This window comes from Bombina bombina, chromosome 3, assembly GCF_027579735.1.
Source record: "Bombina bombina isolate aBomBom1 chromosome 3, aBomBom1.pri, whole genome shotgun sequence".
In the NCBI taxonomy this organism is placed as follows: domain Eukaryota; kingdom Metazoa; phylum Chordata; class Amphibia; order Anura; family Bombinatoridae; genus Bombina; species Bombina bombina.
In genome coordinates, this window is record NC_069501.1 from 825,435,845 (window position 1) to 825,459,591 (window position 23,747).

A 23,747-nucleotide genomic window follows, 5' to 3' on the forward strand; every position below is an offset into this window, starting at 1 on the left:
AGATGTTGTCGGAGCAGACACCTGCTTCTAAGTTGTAGTGGACTTGTTTTGGACCTCTAGGTTAAGGAAAACTCTGCAGTGACATTTAACATATGATAGGGATTCAATAGCTACACAATAAGCTGCACTCAACTTACCTCCTCTCTGAGTAGACTAAAGCCCCTTTCGGCTATTTCCTTTTAGCTTTTTAACTGAACATCGGTAGGAGGTTTATGTGGCAATCTATGAAAATATGTAGTTATAAGCAGCCTAGACTCCCTTATATACAACCTATCCCCTGTCCCAATCGAACAACGTCCGCAGCATTATAAAATAGCCAAATACCTCTAAAAGTTGTGGGGGGGAGGGAGGTGGGGTGGAGGAAAGAAAGTGAAAAAAAGGGGGGAAAGGAGGGAGAGGGAAGGGAGGGGGGAGAGGGAAGGGAGGAGGAGAGGGAAGAGGGGGGGAGAGGGAAGGGAGAGGGAAGGGGGGGAGGGGGGGGGGAGGGCGAGAGCTTAAGCAGTGTCCCCTGCTGTTATGCGCATGTAGCGACTGGCGAGCGTTTCACATAAAAAAGTCATATGGTGCCCCAAGGCTGAACCCCACTCAACTTGAAAAAGGTCTAAGCACTTCCCCACCTCCTTTTAATATTTTGGGCCTCTATCTGACCTTAGGCATCTACTTTATAGAGTATAGGGTTCAATTAATTTCGGCATCCTAAATATATTTAGGACCCATGAATACACCGTAGGGCAGTACCTTGACCAAGCATACATTTTAAAGCTGTAACGATAATTGTAACAATAAAATGAACGAGCATGTATATTGTGCCATTTGACACTATTAGCAGGTTAATGTAGCATTGTATGTTAACATAAGAACAGTCAATCAATCAAAATTGCAAATAAAAGCTTCCACCCCCTGGCAAGCAACCCCCTATTTCAGCAGCCCTGACCCCTAATGGAGAACCACAGCCTCATATAATATCAGTAGTATGCTGTATCAATAAGGGGGAAAAGCATGACAGATCACCCTATCTCCGGCCGCTGACAGAGCGAATCTGTATATAGAAATAAGTGTACCCTGGGGGGGAGGCATGCACCTATAGTGTAAACTATTAAGCTCTCCCTGCTGAGCCAATATTCAAACTAAGCGCTCCATCTTCCCAACTAAAGGAAAGAGGGCTCCAAAGCAATAAATGGGGACTGTATTTATAATGAGGAATGCCTAATTAGAACAAATGTTTGGAAAGCCTTCACATCAGCATGACGTCTAGGCAGCAATACTGCTACCCCTCCTGCTAAGTGCAAAGGTATGCGCCCAGATATCAAAAACGAGCATCAGGCTTTTGGGACTTCATAACATATCACATTATATATGGCAAGAGGTAACACCATCATGCTAACAAGCAAACAGTCTTGTGAAGGAATGGTGGCTGAAACTCAGTCCTATGGACACAGTCCCAAGCTTCAACCAGTTCCCTGTCTGCACTTCACAGAAAGTATTTTTTGCCAAACTAAGCAATTAGCTGCAGCAGAATCTAATCCATATTTCAGACAGGCCCATATTCTATAAACTTAAAATGTCTTATGTACATGAGAGAACAGACCAGTCAGTAAACTGAAGGTGGGTACTTGGCGTCATTAGTGTTCTTAGGTATGTGCCCATCTCTGAGCCCCTCAACCAAGAGAGACGGCCTCACCCACTAACCAACACCGACCCTGAAGAATCTGTAGAGTCCCAGTTCATTCGTCGTTGCCTTTAGGAGATCTAGGATGATGTAACTGCCATTTGGGCCTGCACCCCATTCTGAGTGTCTCCGCACGATCAAGTGGGGCTGACTACCCACATCCAGCAGTAGTAGCACAACACGGCAAGCACTTAGCTCCTGCCTGCACAGGGATCGCTGCAGCGTGGCAACATCTCCAAGCTTGAAAGGCACCACCTCTTCCAATGCCACCCGGACACCAAGCCGCCGCATCCCGGCACTTGGGGTAAGTTTGTCACTGCTACTATAATCCGGCGATGCAGCAGTCTGTTCCGTTCCTGCAATGGCCACCATTAGAGGGCTGGGAAGGCTGACTGCCTGCGACTTCTCTTCTAATGCCTTGGAGCTGCGGGAAACAGACCAGAAAGCCCCTTCAGTACCGCTGTTCAATGGTAGCTTATGCTCCTCCGTGGCACTTCTTGTACACCCAGAGCTAGCAGGAAAATCAGCAACTTCCGATGGCGGTTTCACCAGATCTTGCAGCGCTTTGCCCAGCTCTTTTTGAGTGCTGCTTCTAGATATTGTTGGCTTGTTAGTTTTACCTGCCGGAGTAATACAAGGTCTTGCCATGTTACGCAGGTTCTCAACTTTGGTATCCCATACTCTAGATACTGTCTCAAAATGCGAGTATAGGAGGGTTTCAAGTTCCAACAAAGTAATATAAGTCGCGGTCGCCATGATGAGATGGAACTAGGGATTGCAGAAAGTGCTTCTTAATCTTGGTCGGCTCCCTTCCAGAAGGCCAATGTCTCTCCAGTCTCCAGGGGGGTTATGTGTCCCGAAAAAAGAGTAACTTTAGTGCCTAAATTCGACTTTTATAGTTTATAATACACGGAGCTCACACATAGTACGTCTGTTTGATATGGCAGCTAGCTCCGCCCCCAAGATCAGAATTTTAATATAAAAAGCATAGATGTTTTGTGCAGGCAATTTTTTGCAGCATTTAAAAATGCTGCCATCTGTAAATAAAATAGTATTAGCACCCCCTATATATTCCAGCCATGTGTAGTGTTGGTGCTACATTATCAAGAAGAGATCATAAATAAACTTTACAAGGAGTTTTGTTTATTACCTGATCGAAATACCACAATGTTTTTTTTTTGGATATATGCAAACCTTTTTGGGCTTATTTTATGTAATATAATTTAGCTTGTTAATAACATTTTCACACCCACATCTTATGTCTAGCCTGCAATAAATTGGTATATGTTTTGTGTACATCTACAATAAAGTCTGTGACATAGGTACTTTTGCTGTCCACTATTCTATAGGGACCACTTTTATCATAAAAATAGAAGTACTAGTTTAGAAGGAATGATTAAAGGGACAGTAAAATAAAAAAAATAATATATATATATATATATATATATATATATATATATATATATATATATATATGACATTCATAATTCGGATAGAGCATGAAACCGCTTTCCAATTTTTTTTTCTATGATCAAATTTGCTCCTTTCACTTAGCATCCACTTATAGTAAACCTAGATAGGCTCAAGGGAGTTCAAAAGCATGCATCTGTATAGCAGCAGTGTATAACATTACCTGTGCTCACTCCTAAGCAACTATAAGCCTACCTAGGCTAAGTGAACAAAGGAAATATGATAATAGAAAAAAATAGAAAGTTTTTAAAATTGCATGAAAGTAAGAGACATAAGCCATTTTTAAAAATAATTTAAAAAACTACATTGCCAGAAATCAGAAAATATATATATATATATATATATATATATATATATATATATATATATATATTTATATTATAAGCATTTTAAAGATATAAATGTGCTCCTACACATGTCAAGCTATCACTGTGCAGCATGTAGAAGGGATAGGGATCTAAATTCTACGGAATGCACTCCAAGCTCTCTTTTCAGAAAAAGCAGGCAAAATACGTAAATAATGAAAGTTCATACTATGTACAGTTAAAGATTTTATGCGGAAGTACATTTTTAGTTTGACGCACCTTTAACAAGATATATATATATATATATATATAAATAAAATGATATATAATTTAAAATGTTCTAGATCTTTTAGCATTGAAATAATTAATTACAGTTGGAGGTGCCACATAAACCTTGATAAGAGAATACATTTTTCAATCAAATAATTTATTGTATATACATCCCCCTATTAAAATAAAAAAATACTCTGGAAGTGTCAAAATAACTTTCAGTAGATCTGTAATTTATTTTAAGTAACACAGCTGTACAATCTTCATACATACAGGAGGAAATGCACATTTGTTATACAATGGCATTTGGCTGCATTTCCAATTATAATACATCAAGTGCAATTCCATTGAAAATGTACATTTATACAAATTAGGATTGCTTCACTGTTATCTGTGACATTATAAAGCTTGATTTGTGTGAAACTAAACCACCGTCTGGTTTGATAAAAAAATGTAACCAATTATTTTAAAATGGCCTTGTTGGGATACTAGGCCAGTACACAGTATAAAATATTTTCATGAAAATGTAACCCATTGCATTCAATTTAAAATATAATATTTTAGTCTTAAGTGCACCGGTCTGTGTTTTACACTACTGTACTAGTAGTGAGGAGCATGGATCACCCTCTTCATCAATCCATTTCATCTCATAATGAAAGGTCAAAGGAAAGAATTTGTAGGGCTCTTATGGTCAAATTAAATAATTTCATTAACTGTTTCCAAACAGTTAGGAAATTGAACATACATCAAACAAAACAACAATTTGCAATAACATCTGGTTGGATATAGTGCTTTCTGCACCACAATTTTGAAGAGTCTTAATAGGTCCACAAAAAACATAGCTTGGGTGTTTGTTTTCATAAGGCAATTACCTTTAACACTTAGATCAGCAAGACTTTCAGGCCACTCTTAAAAAGAGAAGACATTTGGTTCAAAGGCAATTTCCTTTATACTACTAATGATAGCAGGAAAAAGTGCTGTTATTGCTGTTACTATAACACAAATGGGTTGCCCCTAGCTTTATTAAAAACAACCAACAAACTCCCCCCCCCACACAATTTTTGCAATCCTTTCACCTTCAGAATGTGATCTAACCAATAAATACAATTCTTTATTTTTTTTATGCCTTTCCTGGGCTTTGCCTCTGGACTACCTATTGTAAGCCCTCTCTTTTTTAGACTTCTCAAGTGCCTTCCCCATGGTTTTTTCATTTTCTCCTCTACATTCAGGACAGTACCATTTTCCCTTAGGTTTATGATTAAGTCCTACACAAGAAAAGTGAAACCATTCAATTGGGCACTCTTCATTATCGCAGCCAATCATTTCACCATAGGAAACTTGATTGCACAAGCAGTAGGTTGGCTCGTTGGGGTCGATGGGAAGATCTGCAGGTGAAGCCTCTCTTTCAGCTTTAGCTTTGGATCTCTTTTTCTTCTTTGATGTTTTTGCTTTCTTCTCCTTGGGTGTTCCTGAGCTAAGGTCATCATGGTCATGATTGAGGGTCGCATTTTCCCTGTTCTCATTATTTCTCTGCCTCCTTGACCTCTTATTGCTGGTCTTTTCAGTCTGAGAGATTGCCTCACTTTTGGATTTTTCCTGGTTATTCTTACTGCTATTGCTTGTGCTGTCATTTAAGTCTTGACAAGTTTCAAACAGTTCCACATGACTATCCACTTGCCTTGTCCTGTTTTCAACCAACTCCACCATTTGGCTAACTATTTGGATCTTCTCATCACCCAGCTCTTGACTCCGAATGAGAGCTCTTTGTATGAATTGCAGCAGTCGCCTCTTTTGTATTGCATCTGATTCACGTTTGAACTTTTCATAATAGTCATCCAGTTCTTTCAAAATCTCTGTAATAATAAGAAAAGTATTTAGTTAGAAAGAGAGTTATGGACTAGAAACATGCAAATTATGGTTGAAAACCTAAATTTTAAAGAGCACTTACAACAACACTGTAAGTAGTGTATTGGGCTACCATCTCTAATGTAATACATGCAAAGCTATTGCTAAGGGAAGTATCTTGTAATGATCAAGATGAAAGCACAGAAAAATATTTAAAAAAAAAACTGTGGTAACTAATCTTTTTTGTTAAAGGGACATTAAAGTAAAAAATAAAACATTTATGATTCAGATAGAACATGCATTTAAAATAAATGCAAAAAAAACAAAAACATTCCAATTGACTTTTATTCTTGCACATGCCTTGTAGGAGCTAGTGTCTCTGAAGATTGTGCATACAAATCCACAAAGTTTGGTTAATAATTTGTTGTTTATTTGCAAGTGGATGTGCGCAAATACCCCTTGTTTTGTTTAACTATTTGGTCTCATTAGCTCCATTTCCAAAGATGGATTTAAACATTTTGTAATTTGTGCTAAACCAAACTTTGTGGATTTGTATTTAAAAAAAAGGGAGGCTGACCATCTTCCAAAGGTTAAAGCACCCCACCCAAGCTCAGGCACACTCATGACCGTGTAATGGAGTTGTGTATATAAAGCCAGAGAGTCTCATTCTATTATAAAGAGAAAAAGTAGGAATGGTTCAGCCCATAAAGGTAAAGTGCTGGGACACCTTCTAAGTTGGTGACTGACTAAGCAAAATATGGCCATATTGTGTGACTAAGATCACAATTTTAATATAAAAAGCATAGATGTTTTGTGCAGCATTTAAAAATGTGCTTTTTATTTGCAAATAGATTGGTGCCAATACCTGATGTTTTGTGCAACTATTTGGTCTCATTGGAAGCACCTTCCAAACATTTTAATCACTTGACCAAATATTGCAAGGAGTGGGGCACCGATCAGTGGTTTAGTAAAGGCCCCTTAAAATCACTAGTGGTGGCCCTGGTTGTGATTATTTTTTTTTGTAAATTAAATTCCATTAATCCATTCACAATGTTATGCTCTCCCAAAGTTCTCTGTCAGATTATTTTGGAAAATGTTTCTATCTTGAAGATATCACATATTATTGGTTTTGTAGTTCTCAAAACTGGGAATCTGTGTCTATAGAAATAACAAGCCCCTTCACAGCAAAATGTTATAAAATTAACATACCGAGTTGATAAATAGACCTTAAAAGGGTCATAAGCATGAAAGATAACTTTTGGGTTTCAGATAGAGCATACGCTTTTCAGATTTACTTCTATTATCAGATTTGCTTCATTTTCTTGGAATCATTTGTTGACGGAGAGCAATGCTCTACTTGGGCCTAGCTGAATACATTGGGTAAGACAGTGACAAGCAGCTAGCTCACAATAATGCATTGCGTCCGAGCCTACCTATGTATGCTTTTAAACAATGTATACCAAGTGAACAAAGCAAATTAGATAAGGGAAGACAAATGGAAAATTGTTAAAAAAAATTGCAAATTCTTTCTGAACCATGAAAGTTGAATTCTGACTTTACTGTCCCTTTAATGCCATTGCTCCCCTGAAAATGCACACTGAATCAACCAATACTAAGTTTCAAGAAGCTCACTGAATAGAGGATTATTTGGAGTGGAATAGATCTGCACAAGGACCTAAGTCCCCCTAATTTTAAATGTTGAGATAGAGATTATAGAGATTATATTATATTATATATATATATATATATATATATATATATATATATATATATATATATATATATATATATATATATATATATATATATATATATATACACACACACATACATACATATACACACACATATATATATATATTGGCTGATGGTTGTCACATAATACAGGGGGCAGGAAAAAAATGGAATAGCTTTGAAATGTGTCAGGGGAAAATCTACTACACATATGAAGACTAAGCATTACTACATTGTCTTTTTCTTATGCATTTAATGATTATGCAATTTTTACTGTATTTAAGTTCCCTCCATTATTGAAAGGATTATACTAACTTGATCATGTTAGTCCATCAAAGATCTTAAACCTCAAAATGCTGATCAGAGCTGTGGCACTGGGTCAGTACATAAAGGGGACTGCTAGCACATAGACAATGCTTTCATTGAGTTATGCGGTTATATTTTCAGTAACTTCGGAAGAAAGTGGCCATAAACGGTACAAAAAATGCAAAATTATTCTTTCATGATTTAGAGACAGTTCATGGCATTTTAAAAACAACTTTTCAATTTACTTTCTGCCCCAGGGCTTAAGTAGGTATGCTTTTCAACAAAGAATAACAAGAGAACTTACCAAATTAGATAACAGGTAAATTTGCTTTCTGTACCAAAAATATGAAAGTTTCATTCTGACTTTACTGGCCCTTTAATACTCTTGTGTTTCCTTATAGAAAATTATTGTAACCGTCTCATTACAGAGTTTCCATCATAAGTTTGATTTATTTTTTTTTAACACTTGTATCCCCTGTACTGCAATAATAATTTACACAGAAACTGGTATTCAATGAATAATTGCCAAATTTTCAAAATGCTATCATAACTTTGAGATTCTGTATGCATGTTTAGCAGCCATACTTCGCTTTCTCCCTTTTCTTCTTTAATTTCTGATACGCAACACTGAGCAACATGAGTAAAAGGACAGCCTGACCTGGTAAGGGAACGACCAAGGAGTTAAAGAGACATAAAAGGTACAAAATAAAATGCTCTGAAAGCATTTTGTTATTGCACTATATATACAGGGAGTGCAGAATTATTAGGCAAATGAGTATTTTGACCACATCATCCTCTTTATGCATGTTGTCTTACTCCAAGCTGTATAGGCTCGAAAGCCTACTACCAATTAAGCATATAAGGTGATGTGCATCTCTGTAATGAGAAGGGGTGTGGTCTAATGACATCAACACCCTATATCAGGTGTGCATAATTATTAGGCAACTTCCTTTCCTTTGGCAAAATGGGTCAAAAGAAGGACTTGACAGGCTCAGAAAAGTCAAAAATAGTGAGATATCTTGCAGAGGGATGCAGCACTCTTAAAATTGCAAAGCTTCTGAAGCGTGATCATCGAAAAATCAATCGTTTCATTCAAAATAGTCAACAGGGTCGCAAGAAGCGTGTGGAAAAACCAAGGCGCAAAATAACTGCCCATGAACTGAGAAAAGTCAAGCGTGCAGCTGCCAAGATGCCACATTTCAGAGCTGCAACATCACTGGAGTGCCCAAAAGCACAAGGTGTGCAATACTCAGAGACATGGCCAAGGTAAGAAAGGCTGAAAGACGACCACCACTGAACAAGACACACAAGCTGAAACGTCAAGACTGGGCCAAGAAATATCTCAAGACTGATTTTTTCTAAGGTTTTATGGACTGATGAAATGAGAGTGAGTCTTGATGGGCCAGATGGATGGGCCCGTGGCTGGATTGGTAAAGGGCAGAGAGCTCCAGTCCGACTCAGACCCTTCTGTCAGGACTGAAAGAGTTAACTGTGTTTAGCTTTAAGAATCTAATTTCTAAAGACAGGTTTTCTGGCCTCAGCTATTGTGTGCTATAATTACATTTAAGTAATAAACAGGCCATTGTTTAATCACCCTCAGAGAACAGACGCTAGGTGATAAGACAAGCCAAATGTGTTTAAGTTGTTATCTGCCTAAGTAAAGTATTTAAGTAATATAATTCTATTGTATCATGTCAAGGACGCTTCTCCCTTTTATCTAATGTACAACATTCTTTCAACCCCCATCTGAGGGGGGGTCAAAAACCTGTATAAATCTGTGTGCTGCCTTCAAATAAAGTGTCATTCTGTTTTAAACCTGAAACTGGCTGGGTTGTGAATTGCTGATTGTCTATGCAGGACATTGTTCATCTGGGGTTAACCCTTGGTACACAGTTGGTACCGTAACATTGGTGGCAGGCGACGGGAGAATCCTTATCGCCCAGAAGAGCAACTACACAAGCCAGTAACCTCAGGAAGAGGGGGATTATTACAATACTGACTAAGATGGAAAGAGTACCAGGGACAGAAGGAACCAATGGGCCCAGCATAGCAGACAGAACCCCTGAAGAAGCAAGTTTTGACCGGGCTGTCAAAATAAGACTGGCATATTATGGCCCCAACCCATCTGCGGAAATTATCGACCGGGTCATAGCAGCTGTGGAGGCCAACCTACTTCGCCAAAGCGGCGCTGCAGCAAACCCAGTGGAAAAGAGAAAAGTAAATTTTGCAGCTTTTAAAAACTTCCTGGAAACAGAAGGAGAGATTGATGGGTACCTTGCGGATTTTGAGAGGCAATGTGCACTACACAAGGTACCCGCAGAGGACTGGGTCATGATATTATCCGGAAAATTATCCGGCCGGGCCAGTGAGGCTTTTCGGGCCATTCCAGATGAGGAAGTCGGGGATTATAATACTGTAAAAGAGGCTCTGCTCTCCAGGTATGCGGTTACACCGGAGGCATACCGGAGGCGGTTCAGAGACACTGTTAAATTGGCTGGTGATTCCTACCTTGAGTGGGCATGTAAGGTGCACCGCACAGCAGCTCACTGGATAGCGGGGTGCCAAGCCGTATCTGGGGAAGAGGTGCTGCAGCTATTCCTGTTGGAACATTGCTTCGACAAGTTACCCGCAGGAGTTCGAGAGTGGGTTCGGGACCGTAAACCCTCCACCCTGCATGAAGCGGCTCGCTTGGCAGATGAGTATACGGATGCCCGCAAACTGGACACTGCTACCACTAAGCCCCCTGCCAGAGTGGAGTACAGACCCCCAGTCACCCCAGCACCTGCCAGTTACCAACCCCCAGCACACCGCTATACCACACGGTCTCGGGCCACGAACTACCCTCAGAGAGCCTGGTTCAATTCGCGGGGCTACTCACAACCTATTCGGTGCTTTGGATGTAAGCAACTAGGGCACAAAAGACCAGAGTGTCCCCTAAACGCAGCGAACCAAGCACAGTCCTGGAGAAGACCCGCCGGCAGAATCCCACGTAACCCTCAGCCTGCGGCCCGCTACGTAGAGGCGCAAGAATGCTGGGGCATCCTACATGAGGCAGACCTTGTGCAAGCTGCCCACCGGAATAACCGGCAACTGGTTAAAGTGAATGGGAAGAAGGTCAGTGGTCTACGGGATACTGGTGCTACCATGACCTTGCTTCAAAAGAACTTGGTGTCTGAGAAACAGTACACTGGAGACACTGTGGCTGTGAGGGTAGCAGGGGGCGATGTGTTCAGCCTACCTGTTGCCAGGGTACATTTGGATTGGGGAGTGGGCGCTAGACCTGTGAATGTGGGGGTCAAGAAGGACTTACCTGCTGATGTTCTTCTTGGAAATGACTTGGCCCCCCTTGTTTCTGCCTACGCTCCTATGGGTCCCGCTGATGTTAACCCTGTGACTACCCGTGCCCAGATCCGTGCAGCAGAGACTGACCCACCTGCTGCTAAGCCCCAGGACGCTGAGCTCAGTAAATCTCTATCCGCTATTGATACGTGGAAGTCCCGTTACAATGCGCTGATGAAGGAGAAGAGTCACGTAGAGGATGAAATGGTCACGTTAACTAATCATGTAACAGTGCTAGCAGGAGAGAAGAGGAGTGCAGAGGAAAAAGCACGTTTAGAACAGGAATCTCTGCTAGACAGGCTGCACCGACAGACTGCAGAAAACACCAGCTTGAGAGTGGAACATGAAACATTAAAGACAAACTTAGTGACACTTGAGGAGAAGCTGACGCTGGCTCATAGTGAGGTGCAGCAACTCAAGGGCACCCTATGTCAGTATGAAGGGATTGTGGATACCTATAAAGAGCAGGTACAAAAACCACGTAAAGAAGCTGATGATATTTTGAAGGACTGTTTAGCCCTAGTCGGGGCACTGAAGAGGTTGAACCCTTATTTATACAGACAGGGATTCTCTCTCATAACGGGAATACAGATGGATTGTCCCAGCAAACTGACATGCCTACCACCTCCTAGTCCGGTCATCCCCAGGTTGACCCGCAAAAGGGTCAAGCCGGGTCTGCCGGAGTGTTCCACAAGGGGGGAGCTATGTGACAGACCCTTCTGTCAGGACTGAAAGAGTTAACTGTGTTTAGCTTTAAGAATCTAATTTCTAAAGACAGGTTTTCTGGCCTCAGCTATTGTGTGCTATAATTACATTTAAGTAATAAACAGGCCATTGTTTAATCACCCTCAGAGAACAGACGCTAGGTGATAAGACAAGCCAAATGTGTTTAAGTTGTTATCTGCCTAAGTAAAGTATTTAAGTAATATAATTCTATTGTATCATGTCAAGGACGCTTCTCCCTTTTATCTAATGTACAACATTCTTTCAACCCCCATCTGAGGGGGGGTCAAAAACCTGTATAAATCTGTGTGCTGCCTTCAAATAAAGTGTCATTCTGTTTTAAACCTGAAACTGGCTGGGTTGTGAATTGCTGATTGTCTATGCAGGACATTGTTCATCTGGGGTTAACCCTTGGTACACAGTTGGTACCGTAACATATATATATACACACACATACATACATATACACACACATATATATATATATTGGCTGATGGTTGTCACATAATACAGGGGGCAGGAAAAAAATGGAATAGCTTTGAAATGTGTCAGGGGAAAATCTACTACACATATGAAGACTAAGCATTACTACATTGTCTTTTTCTTATGCATTTAATGATTATGCAATTTTTACTGTATTTAAGTTCCCTCCATTATTGAAAGGATTATACTAACTTGATCATGTTAGTCCATCAAAGATCTTAAACCTCAAAATGCTGATCAGAGCTGTGGCACTGGGTCAGTACATAAAGGGGACTGCTAGCACATAGACAATGCTTTCATTGAGTTATGCGGTTATATTTTCAGTAACTTCGGAAGAAAGTGGCCATAAACGGTACAAAAAATGCAAAATTATTCTTTCATGATTTAGAGACAGTTCATGGCATTTTAAAAACAACTTTTCAATTTACTTTCTGCCCCAGGGCTTAAGTAGGTATGCTTTTCAACAAAGAATAACAAGAGAACTTACCAAATTAGATAACAGGTAAATTTGCTTTCTGTACCAAAAATATGAAAGTTTCATTCTGACTTTACTGGCCCTTTAATACTCTTGTGTTTCCTTATAGAAAATTATTGTAACCGTCTCATTACAGAGTTTCCATCATAAGTTTGATTTTTTTTTTTTAACACTTGTATCCCCTGTACTGCAATAATAATTTACACAGAAACTGGTATTCAATGAATAATTGCCAAATTTTCAAAATGCTATCATAACTTTGAGATTCTGTATGCATGTTTAGCAGCCATACTTCGCTTTCTCCCTTTTCTTCTTTAATTTCTGATACGCAACACTGAGCAACATGAGTAAAAGGACAGCCTGACCTGGTAAGGGAACGACCAAGGAGTTAAAGAGACATAAAAGGTACAAAATAAAATGCTCTGAAAGCATTTTGTTATTGCACTATATATACAGGGAGTGCAGAATTATTAGGCAAATGAGTATTTTGACCACATCATCCTCTTTATGCATGTTGTCTTACTCCAAGCTGTATAGGCTCGAAAGCCTACTACCAATTAAGCATATAAGGTGATGTGCATCTCTGTAATGAGAAGGGGTGTGGTCTAATGACATCAACACCCTATATCAGGTGTGCATAATTATTAGGCAACTTCCTTTCCTTTGGCAAAATGGGTCAAAAGAAGGACTTGACAGGCTCAGAAAAGTCAAAAATAGTGAGATATCTTGCAGAGGGATGCAGCACTCTTAAAATTGCAAAGCTTCTGAAGCGTGATCATCGAAAAATCAATCGTTTCATTCAAAATAGTCAACAGGGTCGCAAGAAGCGTGTGGAAAAACCAAGGCGCAAAATAACTGCCCATGAACTGAGAAAAGTCAAGCGTGCAGCTGCCAAGATGCCACATTTCAGAGCTGCAACATCACTGGAGTGCCCAAAAGCACAAGGTGTGCAATACTCAGAGACATGGCCAAGGTAAGAAAGGCTGAAAGACGACCACCACTGAACAAGACACACAAGCTGAAACGTCAAGACTGGGCCAAGAAATATCTCAAGACTGATTTTTTCTAAGGTTTTATGGACTGATGAAATGAGAGTGAGTCTTGATGGGCCAGATGGATGGGCCCGTGGCTGGATTGGTAAAGGGCAGAGAGCTCCAGTCCAACTCAGATGCCAGCAAGGTGGAGGTGGAGTACTGGTTTGGGCTGGTATCATCAAAGATGAGCTTGTGGGGCCTTTTAGGGTTGAGGATGGAGTCAAGCTCAACTCCCAGTCCTACTGCCAGTTTCTGGAAGACACCTTCTTCAAGCAGTGGTACAGGAAGAAGTCTGCATCCTTCAAGAAAAACATGATTTTCATGCAGGACAATGCTCCATCACACGCGTCCAAGTACTCCACAGCGTGGCTGGCAAGAAAGGGTATAAAAGAAGAAAATCTAATGACATGGAGGGAAAACAGTACACCTATCTGAACAGTGTCTGGGAGGCTGTGGTTGCTGCTGCACGCAATGTTGATGGTGAACAGATCAAAACACTGACAGAATCCATGGATGGCAGGCTTTTGAGTGTCCTTGCAAAGAAAGGTGGCTATATTGGTCACTGATTTGTTTTTGTTTTTGAATGTCAGAAATGTATATTTGTGAATGTTGAGATGTTATATTGGTTTCACTGGTAAAAATAAATAATTGAAATGGGTATATATTTGTTTTTTGTTAAGTTGCCTAATAATTATGCACAGTAATAGTCACCTGCACACACAGATATCCCCCTAAAATAGCTAAAACTAAAAACAAACTAAAAACTACTTCCAAAAATATTCAGCTTTGATATTGAGTTTTTTGGGTTCATTGAGAACATGGTTGTTGTTCAATAATAAAATTAATCCTCAAAAATACAACTTGCCTAATAATTCAGCACTCCCTCTATATATATATATATATATATATATATATATATATATATATATATATATATATATATATATATATATATATATATATATATATATATGGCCCTCGTTTTACAATGGTTCAATTTACACCGTTTCAGAATAACAACCTTTTTTTTATTGAAAAGCATTCAGAAGCAGTTTATTTATTAAAATAACCAGTAGGTGGAGCTGTCCGCTTGTGTTGCAGCAAAGCCAAGCAAGCTGAAATAATCAGTTTAACCAGACCTGAGCTATCGAGCAGATTTCAAAGGAACAAGATCTTCCTGTCTATAACTCAGTCCAGATTGGAATGCATAGAAAGAACTGTTTGCAGAAAAATGCAAGTGAAGTCTGTGTTGTGTGATTATTTTATTAGGTTTATAATGCTGTTTAGCATTTAAAGTCTACATTTCAAAGCTTTTTAAATAATGTATTAGGTGTTATTTATGACAATTTTGAGAGGGGCCTGGAACCTATCTCCCTCACTTCCCATTGACTTACATTATAAACTGGGTTTCAATTTACAACGGTTTCGATTTACAACCATTCCTTCTGGAACCTAACCCCAGCGTAAACTGAGGGCTACATACATATATATATATACACACACACACACACAAGGTGACCCTCGTTTTACAACGGTTTAATTTACACCGTTTCAGAATAACAACCTTTTTTCCAGTCATGTGACTGCTATTGAAAAGCATTGAGAAGCAGTGCATTTATTAAAATAGCCAGTAGGTGGAGCTGTCCGCTTGTGTTGCAGCAAAGCCAAGCAAGCTGAAATTAGTCAGTTTAACCAGACCAGAGCTATCGAGCAGTTTTCAAAGGAACAAGATCTTCATGTCTATAAATCAGTCCAGATTGGAATGCATAGAAAGAACAGTTTGCAGAAAAATGCAAGTGTAGTCTGTGTTGTGTGATTTTTTTATTAGATTTATAATGCTGTTTAGCAAATGTTTTTGTTCATTTAACTTAGTTTAATTATATATTCTGTGTTGTGTGATTATTTTATTAGGTTTATAATGCTGTTTAGCATTTAAAGTCTTCATTTCAAAGCTTTAAAAATAATGTATTAGGTGCTACATTTGACAATTTTGAGAGGGGCCTGGAAACTATCTCCCTCACTTCCCAATTATAAACTGGGCTTCAATTTACAACTGTTTCGATTTACAACCATTCCTTCTGGAACCCAACCCCGGCGTAAACTGAGGGCTACATTATATATATATATATATATATATATATTATATATATATATATATATATATATAAAAAAAAAAATACCATTGTTAGCCTGTTCTATCATGATTTACCACCTGGGTGCAGCTTTTTAGCCCAATAATGCTTTTCACAGAGTCGAACTTTCCTGTAGTATATCAGTCTGATGCCGCCTATTACGGTCAATCCAGCGCCGAAATACCAGGCAATTCTTCTCTAAACAAGGAACACAGCAACCCCAGACGATCGTTTCAGCCTTCATTGGGCCTCGTCAGTGAGGTGTAGCCATATTCCTCTAAGCACAGTTGTTCGTTCCTGTGAGTGTGCTTCTCTCTGTGTGTATTTAGTCTCCCTATGGGAAAAAGGGGAAACCAGGCGTGGACTCCTTGCTCAGTGTGCTTAGAGAAATATGGCTACACCTCACTGACGAGGCCCAATGAAGGCTGAAACGATCGTCTGGGGTTGCTGTGTTCCTTGTTCAGAGAGGAATTGCCTGGTATTTTGGCGCTGGACTGAGCGTAATAGGCAGGATCAGACTGATATACTACAGGAAAGTTCTTCTCTGTGAAAAGCATTACTGGGCTAAAAGAAGCTGCACCCAGGTGGTAAATCGCCATAGAAAAGGCTAACAATAGTATTGAGCCAGTTGTTCGTTCCTGTGAGTGTGTATATATAGTGTGCAGTGACGTCAGAGGCTGGTGAGGCAGTGGCAGGATACACCTTCATTCTTTAGATATCCTTTGTTGAAGAAATAGCAATGCACATGGGTGAGCCAATCACATCAGGTATCTATGTGCAGCCACCAATCAGCAGCTACTGAGCATATTTAGATATGATTTTCAACAAAGGATATCAAAAGAATGAAGACAATTAGATATTAGATGTAAATTTGAAAGTTATTTAAATTTGCATATGGGTTTCATATGGGTTTCATGTCCCTTTAAATGGTGTCTTGGAAAACTGGTCAACTTAGTAAACATCTGATTTTAGTCTAAAGGATTGTAACTGAAACTCTTGCCAGATAACACAATGCTTGCTCTAATTATGAGATCTAGAAATCCATGCCCATTAAAATATGTTTAAAACATACTTTTTACTTTAATGCTGCAAATTATGCTTATAGATTCTTTCATTACATAAGGGATAAGAGTCAGAGGGGGAGGAAGAGAGAAAGAGAGAGAAAGAGACCATGGGGGAGAACAACACATAAGGAGAGAGATGGATAGATAGAGAGAGAGAGAGAGAGAGAGAGAGAGAGAGAGAGAGAGAGAGACACACACAAGGGGGGGGGGGGAGAGGGACCACTGCATTTTAAAGTAATAAAACAGCAGAGCTACAGAGAGTTCAGAAAATTAGTCTATAATTTAGTGTGAAGTACAGAGGCAAGCTGCTAAGTTAGTGGGTGTAAAGTTTGAGTAAACAAAATACAAAAACGACCCTGCTGTAAAAGAGTAAACAAACACTAAACCACATTCATTAAATTATCATTTTCACTAACAGAATCCCTATCAGTAAAATCTTACTTTAATAAGATGTGGGTGAAACAGTGCTCTCTGTGCCTCTCTCCTGCTCTGGAAGGATTCAGGAAGTGACAGTGGCACATTCCACTGCACTTAGAGGGGAAGTACAGAACTCTCTTTTTCACTTTAGCAAAGCTGGCAGCTTCACAGGACAGCAACAAAATATATGAAAGTTGTTTTTTTCCGTTTTTGTTTTGTTTTATATGATTTAACATCCAGCCCCAACCCTATGTTCCACTTACTAATGCCTCTTGCTGGATTGGTTCAGCCCAAATAGGACTGCCTCAAATTAGCAGTTAATGGGCCATGCAATGATCTTAACCACTTGCATCCAGTAGATGGCGCAGCATGTTGTGTAATGGTGGGCAGACCTGCTTGTGCCTCTTCATTGCACAACATATAGCTGTGAGAAAAAAAAATGCTGGGAAAAAAAAAAAATTACAATTTTTTTTTAAAGCCAATAAAAAAAAAAATATTTTTTCCCATATGAGAGGTGAAGCACTGCCTCACCTGCCTCTAGTGACTGCACATCATATATACTATATATATATATATGTATGTGTGTGTGTGTGTGTGTGTGTGTGTGTGTCTGTGTGTGTGTGTGTGTGTTTTATGAAATAAGATTGCTGTTGAAAAGGTGTGTCTGATTCTTTATCATTGTACATAAATTGTGACATATAAATACAAATCTAAATTTACAAATAAGTTTATGTTTGTTTTTTGGAAATACAAAATTTTTTAGAAATCAAATCTTTAATTACAAAATACAATTCTTTATTTTTGGAAGTACAATCTTTTTTAAACACATTTTTTTCTTTCTGAGTACTTTTTTTTTTCCAATTACACTTCCAGCATGTGTCAAAACACTGTCAAAACTAAATGCTAGTTCCCATTTGTCTAAAGGACTTGTGATGTCACAGCAGTCTGTTTTGCTTTCAATTAAATGTGGAAAAATGTCTGACAAAATCAATATTCCTCAGTACATTATTGTAAAAAAAAAACAAGGCAGAATAAGCACTTTCGGCATGTAAAACCATGTTGTATGTTAAATGACAATATAAAAAAACAACATTAAAAGCTACAGACAGTTTACCTGCTACCATGAAAACTGCAATTAAAATATCAAAATCAATATTCCTCTGTATTGTGCTGTATGAGTCAAATGAGAATATTCACTTTTGACATGGGGACAGTAAAATCATAATCAGACAGAACATACAATTTTAAACAACTTTCCAATTTACTCTTATTTTTAGTTTGATTCTTTCTCTTGTTATCCTTTTGCTGAAAGGTTTATCTAGGTTAGTTCAGGAGCAGCAAAGAACCTAGGATCTAGCTGCCGATTGGTGGTGTGTTCAGTTAGAAACCCGTAGTGCATTGCTGCTCCTTCAACAAATGATACCAAGAGAATGAAACAAAGGTGATAACAGAAGTAAACTGGAAAGTTGTTTAAAATTGTATGTTCTACCTAAATCATGAAAGAAAAAGTTTGGGTTTCGTGTCCCTTTAAGCCATGTGTATCTCACATGATAAATGTTAAAAATGTAACTGAGATGATGCTGATGGGCTGTGGTTGTAAGCCATATCTCCACAATTAATTAAAAACAAAGCAGTAGCTAGTTCCCAGGCAATCTGATGAACTGATGTGCTGTGACATCACAAAATGGGAACTAGCATTTATTTTTTTACAGTGTTTTGACATGCGGTTAGTGTAATTCTGAGGGGGGAGGGAGGGAAAGTACTTCCAAAATAATAAATATATATATTGTATTTCCAAAAAATACAAAAAGTGTACTTCCAAAAAAAGAAGATTGTACTTCAAAAACATAAAAAAAATTGTATTTGTAATACTAATAAAAAAGATTTTTAAATTTAGATTTGAATTTATAAGTAACAATTTATGTTCAATGATAAGAATGACACATACCTTTTTGACAGCAATCTTATTCCAGTGTTTAACCCCTACAGAGGAGCAGTGAGTTCCAGAGCAGCATGCACTACTGGGACCTAGTTGGTGAGCCAATAACAAGAGGCATATGTGTGTAGCCACGATTAACCAGCTAAGTATGCTTTTTGAAAAAGGATACCAAGAAAACAAAGTAAACATAATTCAAATACATCGAAAATTCTATTGAAATGACATGCTAAATCTGAATCATGAAAATGGAATTTTGACTTTCGTGACTTTTTAAATAACTGAGGGCTTCTGCAAAATAATGGGTTAAATGGCGGATATGAATGTGTTTTGGAAAAGTGTAACACCACTATGTTTTGTTTTTTTAAGATAAACATGGTTTATTCACTACTTTGCATGCTACAAGCAACAAAAATAAAGGTTGCACTGCCATTTCTGCATGAGTTACTAGTATCAAAGCAGAAAAGTCAATATTGTGTACCTGATAATTGCAACTCTTTGTTCTGTGCATGTATAGTTGTCAGGTCATGAGGTCAGTTTTACAGGAGTTAAAAACGTTGGGATTGTAATCTAAAAATGGTTTCATTATGTGTTGCTAAATAAAGACCACTTTGCAACATACATTAAATTAATTTATCGTGTCCCCTTTTCTTGTAATTTAAAGGGACAGTTTACCCAAAATAGGAGCAATTTTTAAATGAAATAACTACAATAATTATGTGCTTTCCCATTCCCACAAGAATTAGAAATGCATTCTCCAGACTCCCAGCCATCGCTTGTTCTCTCTAGAAGCTCATTTGTATTTACTCCTAACTGGTCTCAGTAGAGGAGATGACTATGTTCCAGTATGGTCTTGCACATTACTATGCATCAAAGACATGTCCAGCATGTGCCTTTTCTAGATTTGAATTAAGCAAATTGTTGCATTTTCAGATTAGAAACATTTTGGGAGATCTTAAAATTTCAATACGTTTAAAAAGGGTTCCTGCGCACAAGACCATGCAGCTATATTGGTGCTCTCACCATTCTGTACTAAATGAAATGAGTCGGTTCTCTGGGTGTAATCAACTCTTTAATATGACAATACAAAATATTCATATTCATGTTCATGTATTTGTAACGAATGCATTTGATTATTTTAATTAAAATATATATATATATATATATATATATATATATATATATATATATATATATATATATATTCATATATATATTCATCACTGCATATCGCTGCTATGCAGTGTATTTATTTGCACAGCCAAAGGATTTCCTTTTTCGTTACGCCGTCGTTGTCTACAAAAAGCATCCACTTCTGTAATTTACCCGCTATTGTACCAAGCATCGACATTGATGGCTGAATATTATTGGTGGCTTGCAAAATAATGATCGAATAATTGCAGGTGCCATGTTTGTTAATGGCAGATTATTGTATAATGTGCAGTTTAAAATAACAAACCTGCACAAAACAAGCATCGATAAAAAAAGAGATGAAAAAATCCCGTTTTCCAATGTATCCAAAATATCAATCGGGAATTTAAAAAAAAATCAAACTATGCACAAATCATATCATAATCCAACACTGTGTCACACGATTTACAATGCACTCGTCTCCGATGGAATTTTAGATATGGGGCTATTAAATGGACAATACGTACCAGGAAAAAACCGCCCATATCCCGCCCATTTAAGACCCTAAGCCTATCACCAAAGACTGGTGGCAAACAGACATTTAAATGAACCTAAGTAGGGTGGGACGATGATCTAGAAAGAAAGAAGTAAGGGGCGTGTCTTTGAAAAGTAGGAAACACCAAAGTACAACCAATCGGAAAAGAGAATGGGCCCGGGACGTTCCAAATCCCAAAGCATGAACGAATAAAACAAGAGAAGGGCGGGGAAGGTGAAACTACGTAACTAAGGCCTGACAAATAAAAAGTGGAGAGTGAGCCAGTCTGGTTAAAGCGCGACTGGCGCTGCTAAGAGAGAAGACAGTATGTTATTACAACTTAACCAATGCTTAATAAACATATCTACATATTATACACTACAAGCAACATTAATAAAACAGTTACACGACTTCGTTTAGCTGATGCAACAATGTAAAGCGTTATATCGCGGTACCATATACATTTATATCATCTTTGTGTTTGTTTGTTTTTGCAAACCGAGTCAACGAAAACAAAAGTTACTGCGTTCAGGCTGATAAAATGTAACAGTCGGGCCATATTGCACATCACCACCAAATACACAGCTTACAGTAACAATTTAAGGGAGAGACAACCGGGGTGTGACGCATTAATCGGGCTAACCTTTACCAGTATACAAGGTTTGGGGTGTCCCCGGCTGCCTGTGCATCCTCTGGGGTTTGCATTCAGCGCACTGCGGCCCCAGTCAATACACAATGTACAGCAAGTGCCAGTCAGTAATGCATACTAATGCTTAACAAAAATACTTTCACCTACAAATGTAGGATTCACACCGAGTCTATCGATTACACAAATATTAAAGCGAGCAAATGACCCCTTCCTTGTCTGTCAAAAAAGAGCTGCTTCGCAAAGCCAAGGGGTTAAGTGTGTAGACAAGACTGCATTATATATAGTTATAGCTTGTGTGTATGTAGGACAATGCAGAGCTCTACTGTACAAGAGTATTTACTGCAGCAACTACTAAAACGGCTTATGAAATCCGTCAAAAAGACGCATGTCCATAAATAAAAGAGTAATATATAAAAGTGATTGTTTTGCATAGGGGAAAAAAAAAAAAAGGAGGACGACGAACAGAGGTAGATTATGACAACTGCAGTTACCATATACACAGCCTGCAGGGGAACCACAATGCAGTGAGATTCTAAAAATACATAATAAAACCTTACTTGTGTTTTAAGCAATAACTGTTTCATTTTCTGAAGGAGACTGATACACAATGAAAAAATGAAGCAAAAAGGAAACCCTGCCCACCACTACAGCACAACCCTTTTTTACTAGCAGTTACTACTACAGCCATTCTGGTGACTGTACATTCCTCAGTGTTGTTGTGCTGTAATCTCTGAAGGTGCACAAATACAACACACACGTTTTTCACACATACGCATCCTAATCTGTTTTTATACTACCGATCTGTATAAGGAGTTTATTTCAAGTGAGAAGAGAATCCTCGTGAAAAAAAGAGCTGAGGAACCTTTTGTTCCACCCTGTCACAAACAATTAAAACACTACATAAATGCATAAGTAGATAGAATATTAACCTTAACTGCAGTGCAGAACGGTACAGACAGCAGCTGGGACACAAACGATGCACTGAGCTTGTTGGCTGTCAGAAAGGGATACAACACAATGTGTTAAAGCCCCCTTTGGCATCCAAGAGGTAAAATTACATTCTATTGATAAAGGGTGCAAGTCATGGTTGGAGACCCCCCAAAAAGCAACACAAGACAGAGAGAAACAAAAGTTCCACCCTCTCCCAGGACAACACACAAACCGGACAGCAGTTCTTTACCTTGGTATTTGGCGTCAATCTCCCTCATCATAGATACATTTCTCTGCATATCCAAAGGCAGAGATTCGATTGAGTCCAGGTAATCCTCTACATAGTTTACCATGTGAGTCTGGTCTCCATTGGTGGGATTCAACATATTGTGCAGCTGCTGAAATCACCAGCCAGACCAAGGGATCTAGTCCTCCTCTGCAGGCACTTGCCAAGCAACACCACCACCCTCCCTCCTCCTCGTAAAAATAAATAAATGCAACCCTTATTACAAATGTCGTCCTTTAAAGAGGGTCAAACGATGATATGAAGTTGAAGGAGACACAAAAACAAAAGAGATCCAGCGCAGGAAGGACATTAAAAGGCAGCGTGTGTCTAGCATCAGCCGGTGAATGCCGGGGAATTGGTGCATGAGGGTTGCTGTTTGTGGGGATAAAAGTCCCACAGCAGCTGATTGAATGGCTGTCTTTCTGGGCAACTCAGAACAAGACAGTAGAAGGAGGTTGTGGGGTGTGTGTGTGTGTCTGTGTGTAAAGGGGGTGGGGAAAGAGGTGGGGGCTTAAGAGTAGAAAATGCTGCAAGCAGGAAGATGAAGTGTTGTGTCGGCAAACACTGGGGATGGGAAATAAAGTGATGTGGAGCTGTAGAGTTTACCCTCGAGATTGATTGTTGGTAATACTGTATGGTGATTTACTGTTACCTCGATTTTTACCCACATCCAATTTAGATAAATGTATTGCGACGCTCGTTTTGAGAACAAAAAGACTCCGTGACTTTGACAATTGCACAGAGTGTAACATAGAAAATACATATAGCAGTTTCAAACTGTTAGGAAACACTCATCACCTCGCACATCCTGTGAGCATGCGCACAGTTTCAGGGCAGCCACCATCCCTTCACTACTCATGTTGACTTATCTTCTGCTTTTTATTAATCTGTTTAATTATTATTGAATCAAGCTGGGAAGTTTTTTTTTTCTTTTTACATCCTCCTACACTTCAACAGTGCTGTATGCGCAGACAAAACAAGGACGTGAAGATATGTTACCGTTATGGAATCACA

The 23,747-nt window shown here is 38.8% G+C and overlaps 1 protein-coding gene across 1 annotated transcript; it reads right to left on the reverse strand.

Annotated features, from left to right (window-relative positions):
- Positions 1-3,926: 3,926 nt before the first annotated feature.
- On the reverse strand, positions 3,927-23,411 carry ING1 (inhibitor of growth family member 1). Its single transcript, XM_053707780.1, has 2 exons — positions 22,698-23,411; positions 3,927-5,567 (listed from the first exon to the last, which is right to left on the reverse strand). The coding sequence occupies exons 1-2, from the start codon at positions 22,831-22,833 to the stop codon at positions 4,864-4,866; spliced, it is 840 nt and encodes a 279-aa protein (XP_053563755.1). The 5' UTR covers positions 22,834-23,411; the 3' UTR covers positions 3,927-4,863.
- Positions 23,412-23,747: the final 336 nt, after the last annotated feature.

Excerpts from the sequence above, each read along its gene's own strand:
- ING1 (XM_053707780.1), bottom strand. The coding sequence starts at position 22,833 with ATGTTGAATCCCACCAATGGAGACCAGACTCACATGGTAAACTATGTA. Across the intron at positions 5,568-22,697 it reads GATTGACGCCAAATACCAAG|AGATTTTGAAAGAACTGGAT; the intron begins GTAAAGAACTGC and ends TTATTATTACAG.